The sequence below is a fragment of the Phyllobates terribilis genome, unplaced genomic scaffold, assembly GCF_046119375.1.
Source record: "Phyllobates terribilis strain yellow unplaced genomic scaffold, ASM4611937v1 Scaffold_3__8_contigs__length_932513732, whole genome shotgun sequence".
NCBI classification, from domain to species: Eukaryota; Metazoa; Chordata; class Amphibia; order Anura; family Dendrobatidae; genus Phyllobates; species Phyllobates terribilis.
The window spans coordinates 316236458-316242457 of record NW_027362763.1 but is presented as its reverse complement, the minus strand read 5'-3'; the positions used below and the strand labels follow the sequence as shown (position 1 = coordinate 316242457).

Genomic DNA, 6000 nt, shown 5'->3' with positions numbered 1-6000 from the left:
GAGCTGTCACAGGTCAGTGGGGCTGTGACATGACGGTGTGTGACAGGAGGCTCTCTGACACGACCGTGTGCGCTGAGAGCCGCCCGCACAAGTTTTCCCCTTTAAGAGACTCCGCTCTCCTCAGCTCTCCTCGCTCGCCAAGGTAAAGCAGGCGCTGCCGCCCGGCGGAGCTCACTCCTGATTGGTGGAGACGGAGCTAGGGCTGAAGGGAGAGGTCACGTGGTGCTCTACAGCCAGCTCCGGGACGCCATTTTGGAGTAAAGTTTGGGTTTCGGAACGGTGGGAGAGCGAGAGGAGGAGGAGGAGGAGGAGGAGGGAGAGGAGAAGGAGGGGCGGGGGGCTCTGACACAGAAAGACGAGGAGAAGCAGAAGTGGAGGGAAAGGAAATTCATACGAGAAAGAGAACAGTCCTTTGTGAGGAATAACTTTTTGTTCTGTTCCGTGGCTGCTCCGTACATTTCTCGCCACCCGCGGAGAAGACGGCAACTTGTTTTCGCCACCCCTTCCCCAACAACTTCCAGATTTCTCCACCCCCACTGGAGTGAGGGCACAGCACAGCCGGAGTCTCCTCACGTTACTTGTGCTGGAAACACCGGAGTGCGGAACCTCCCTTCTGGAGTGCTTGGAACAGTCTCGGGAGAGGCATCCCGCATAGCACAGGACTTTTCCACTGCCTCCCTGTGGGGGGGGGTGAAAGACAGCTCTTGGTGTCATCCTGCTCCCTGAGGTGGGACACTTTGGAAGCCAGCATTACTTCGTGGAGTCGGCAGCTGAGGGGCACAGGGGCTGGCGAGGTCACCCTCCTGGCAGCCTGTTGTGTGTGTCAGGGGGTGGCACCATGCCTGTCAGGAAGCAAGGTGTGTGACTTCACTAATGTGCATTTCCTATAACTGTGGGAGCTGTGTGCAGTGGGCACCGAGCTGTCCTGTACAATGTCACCAATAACTTTGTGCTTGTCTATAAGGGGAGGTGGCACAGACCTAGTGGGCGATCCCTGATGATAACACATCCCCTAGTGCCCTCCATAGCAGCCCTTCCCTGTATGGGCCCCTGCCGTGCCTGTGCTTTTCTTGTGGGGCCCCTGTTGCAAACGTGCCTGTGCTTTTCATGTGGGGCCCCTGTTGCGCCGTGCCTGTGCTTTTCATGTGGGGCCCCTGTTGCGCCGTGCCTGTGCTTTTCTTGTGGGGCCCCTGTTGCGCCGTGCCTGTGCTTTTCATGTGGGGCCCCTGTTGCGCCGTGCCTGTGCTTTTCATGTGGGGCCCCTGTTGCGCCGTGCCTGTGCTTTTCATGTGGGGCCCCTGTTGCGCCGTGCCTGTGCTTTTCATGTGGGGCCCCTGTTGCGCCGTGCCTCTGCTTTTCATGTGGGGCCCCTGTTGCGCCGTGCCTCTGCTTTTCATGTGGGGCCCCTGTTGCGCCGTGCCTGCTCTGATAACCCACTGGCCACGTAGCTTCTGGGTAGAACTGGGAACTTTCCAGCCCTCAGCTCTGTGTTCTGCCTCCCAGTGATGCAGGGTGAATGGGACACCTTGTGAGGCTGGGAAGGAGCTGCTTCCCTTGTTAGAAAGAACCACTTTATGGTGTAATGTTCCGATTGGCGGAAAGTTTTTTTTTTTTTTTTTTTTTTTCTTTTTTTTTTTTTCCCCTCTTATGATGAGCTGCTTGTAGTGAACAGTGATTCCTGACAGAAAGTCTAGTGTTTGTCAATGAGACTGTGTCCTGTTTTACTGACTGTTCTATTTCTTTCAAAGTTGAATCAGATTGTTGTGAAATGTCAGATCATTCATGCTGTCAGTCTTATCCAGCATTACAGCCCTTAGATCTCTAAAGCTCCTGCTGAGCATCTGAGGCCAAAACTAAGTAATAAAGATCTAAGTACTATGTGATGAAATATATTAATATATAATCTAATATTTCTGTCATTTTCCTGCCTGTCGGTGTAGAAGACATAACCTCAGTAAAGTTGATTTGTTGTTTTTAACAGATGCATCACATGATATACAGGTGTTTCTCACAAAATTAGAATATCATCATAATGTTAATTTATTTCAGTTCTTCAATACAAAAAGTGAAACTCATTATATAGTCATTACAAATTGTGATTTATTTCTGTTAATGTTGATGATTATGGCTTACAGCCAATGAAAACACAAAAGTCATTATCTCAGTAAATTAGAATAATTAACAAAAAACACCCGCAAAGGCTTCCGATGCGTTTAAAAAGGTCCCTTAGTCTGTTTCAGTAGGCTTCACAATCATGGGGAAGACTGCTGACTTGACAAATGTCCAGAAAGCAGTCATTAACACACTCCACAAGGAGGGTAAGCCACAAAAGGTCATTGCTAAAGAAGCTGGCTGTTCACAGAGTGCGGTATCCAAGCATATTAATGGAAAGTTGAGTGGAAGGAAAAAGTGTGGTAGAAAAAGGTGCACAAGCAACCGGGATAACCCCAGCCTTAAAAGGGTTGTTAAGAAAAGGCCATTTAAAAATTTGGGGGAGATTCACAAGGTGTGGACTGCTGCTGGAGTCACTGCTTCAAGAGCCACCACACACAGATGTATCCAGGACATGGGCTACAAGTGTCGCATTCCTTGTGTTAAGCCACTCATGACCAATAGACAACGCCAGAAACATCTTACCTGGATTGATGCTCAGTGGTCCAAGTTGTTTTCAGATGAAAGTAAATTTTGCATTTCATTTGGAAATCAAGGTCTCAGAGTCTGGAGGAAGAGTGGAGAGGCCACAATCCAAGCTGCTTGAGGTCTAGTGTGAAGTTTCCACAATCGGTGATGGTTTGGGGAGCCATGTCATCTGCTGGTGTAGGTCCATTGTGTTTTATCAAGCCCAAAGTCAGCGCAGCCGTCTACCAGGAAATTTTTACCGCTTCATGCTTCCCTCTGCCGACAAGCTTTTTGGAGATGGAAATTTCATTCTCCAGCAGGACTTGGTACTTTTGGCAGTGCTGACAGGTGCCAATACTTGGTTTAAAAACAACAGTATCACTGTGCTTGATTGGCGGCAAACTGACCTTAACCATAGAGAATCTTCCATAACACCTCAGCAGTGCCACAGGCTGATCGCCTCCATGCCACGCCACATTGATGCAGTAATTGATGCAAAGGAGCCCCGATCAAGTATTGAGTGCATTTACTGAACATACATTTCAGTAGGCCAACATCTTGGATTTTAAAAACATTTTTCAAGCTGTTATAAAGTATTCTAATTTACTGAGATAATGACTTTTGTGTTTTCATTGGCTGTAAGCTATAATCATCGACATTTAACAGAAATAAACACTTGAAATAGATCACTCTGTTTGTAATGACTCTATGTAATATGAATTTCACTTTTTGTATTGAAGAACTGAAAAATATTAACTTTTTGATGCTATTCTAATTCAGTGAGTAGCACTTACAGATACCAGTTAAAGGTTATTTACTGACTGAAAAGACAAGTCTGACATGCTGTGGATTTAAACACAAATACCAATTTCTGCCCAGATTTAACATATGGATGAAATTAAATTAAAACTCATCCACTTTTCTTGTTTTGTAAAATGCTGCAAATTTCAGTCGAAAATCTGTACTATTTACCCGAAGTGTTGACCTTAGTTTAAAAGGGTAGTCTTAAATTTGGAAATTATTCCCATCTATGGGATAGGGGATGACTTCTGGATTACTGGGCTCACAACGCTCTGACGAGCCTCATGAATAGAGCGGTGATGGTTCATGCACACTGATACTCCACCATTCATTGTAGTGAGAGTTGAAGACCAGCCAAGCACTGGTACCATTAAAAATGAATGCAGTGGCAATGTGCATGATTGATCAGCGCTCCATTAAGAAAATCCCCTTTCTCGGGATTGGTGGGAACTCCAGCGGTCAGACATCCGGCAATCGGGAAGTTATTCTCTATCCTGGTGATAGGGAAAATTTCCAAACATGAGAGAACCTCCGTGTGACTGCAGATTTATGAGTTGTGACATTGTGCACTCCACACGCTGTCATGATTCCTCTGTGTTCACACCCCGAATGGGTGGTCACTTGCCACCTTTATTGTCACTGGATTCTCTCAGTAAGAAGTGCATGAGTATCTAGTCAGCACGTGCCCACAACTATTCAGCTCACATACGTACGTACCCTATCACAATTCGCCAATCTGCAGTCACACAGTGACTATAAACTATTTTTTTTTCAGCCAAGAAAAATCCCTTTTAAATGCTTCCCAGGATAAACAAATTTTTAAATATTGCGCAGAAATTGTTTTTTGCTGCTCTTCTTTTAAATCAACAGCATGTCAATTTTAGTTGCAGATTTTACTTGTTAATTTTTTTTTCACAGCATATTTTTCTGCACCAAAACCCAGTGTTGGCTGGAAAAACGCTGCATAAAACACGCATGTTTTTGGTGCATCTTTACTCTAGTCTTTCTCATTTGAATGGTGTAAAAACGCTGAAAGAATTGACTTTCTGCAGATTTGAAAAAAACTCTTTTTAGATAAAAACTGTAAGGAAAAAATAAGCATCGTACTTGTGATTTCGGAAATTTCATTCACTTTGCTGGTGCTGTAAAGTGCACTTTGTTTGTTCACACACTGCATTTTGGCAGGGAAAAAAAAATCTAGAATATACTTTTTTTTTTTTTTCTCCCCTTAAAGGGGAAGAAGAGATGCTATATACTTTTTCGTTTTTTATACATTTAACTGTATGGTCCAAATGTGATGCAGTGTGGTATGCATAATTATGTTACTATGGTCACCATTATATTATTAGACCTAATCTGTGCTTTGTAAGGTAGTAGTCAATATGAAATATCATATGATACATAAAATGTCATGTGGAAGTTTTACATTGTATATTACCATATAATATAGGATTGTAGCTGATTTATGTAAGATGCAGATGTGATAAGTGTATATTTGTCTTCTCAGCTGTGAGTAGTCTGTACTAGGGCTAGCATGTGTTCACACTTCTATGGCTTTATCATGTGCAGCTGATTTGGGCCTCCTTAGTACATATTACAGTTTTCAGCATTCTTTTCAATGCACAGTAGACTGGCTTGCACTGGCCGCGGGTCTTCCAGGATGAGCTCAACAGTCTTATTTATGCATATGTCTATGAGCTGTTGATTGTTAGGATACCTGAGGTCAGTCCATATGTCATGGTCCTTACATGCACCATGTTTCCCAGACATATAAATTCACCTTTATAAAACTGCCATGAATTTCAAATTTTATTTTATGGAGCTTTATTCTGTTACCTCAATTTTTTGTCTGCCATTGTTCAAAATGGAAGCCTAAAAGAGAACCCCAGAACAAACTGCCACTCCTAGAGTGAGCTACAATTAGAGGGGGAAAAACACTAAAGACGAAGACACCATTTATGTAAACTTTTATATTTTCTTTTAGAAGTTTTGCTTTTAAGGTTAGAAAAATGCTGCTAAGCAGTGTGTGAATCCAGCCTTAAAGTGATCCAACGCAAATTGTTTTTTGGGATTCCACAAAAAAGGAAAAAAAATAGTCTCACACAAGTACTGTTGAAAAATGGTTACCCTGTATAGGAGCAATCAGAGCATTTTTTTTTTTTTTTAAATAAAGCTTAGAGAGCCTGTCACTATGAAAGTACAGACAAGTCTGTAGGCACCTATAGAGCAGGGGGCGTTGAGTAGATTGATTTATAATTTTATGAGAAGATTCAGTATAACCTGTGTTTTAACCATATAATCCTCTGCACTTTCTGGGATTTTCGGTCCAGTGGGCAGTCCTATCAGTGACTGACAGGTACCTCTGTATGCACACTTGTAGAAAAGAAGGCTGTCAGTGTAAATGATGAAAACTCAGGTTATACTGTTTTTTTTTTTTTTTCCTCACAAATCCATATATCAATCTACTCAACTTTCCCTGCGCTAGAACATGGTGACTGCATATCATGGTAGATAGTAATTCACCGCACACTTCTTGGATATGCAAGAAAGTTTATTTCATGCGCAAAATTTAAATGTGTG

At 43.2% G+C, this 6000-nt stretch overlaps 1 protein-coding gene across 16 annotated transcripts in view; it reads left to right on the top strand.

The window, feature by feature from the left end:
* Nucleotides 1–286: 286 nt before the first annotated feature.
* Nucleotides 287–6000, top strand: part of DLG1 (discs large MAGUK scaffold protein 1) — a 279892-nt gene continuing 274178 nt past the window's right edge. For 9 of the 16 annotated variants that reach the window (XM_073675029.1, XM_073675037.1, XM_073675026.1 and 6 more), the window contains exon 1: nt 288–857. In XM_073675029.1, coding sequence (XP_073531130.1) covers nt 839–857 — 19 coding nt within the window. In that variant the 5' untranslated portion in view covers nt 288–838. Of the gene's footprint in view, nt 858–6000 lie in introns of all 16 variants that reach the window. The other 7 variants (XM_073675022.1, XM_073675021.1, XM_073675018.1 and 4 more) reach the window with 2 other exon arrangements.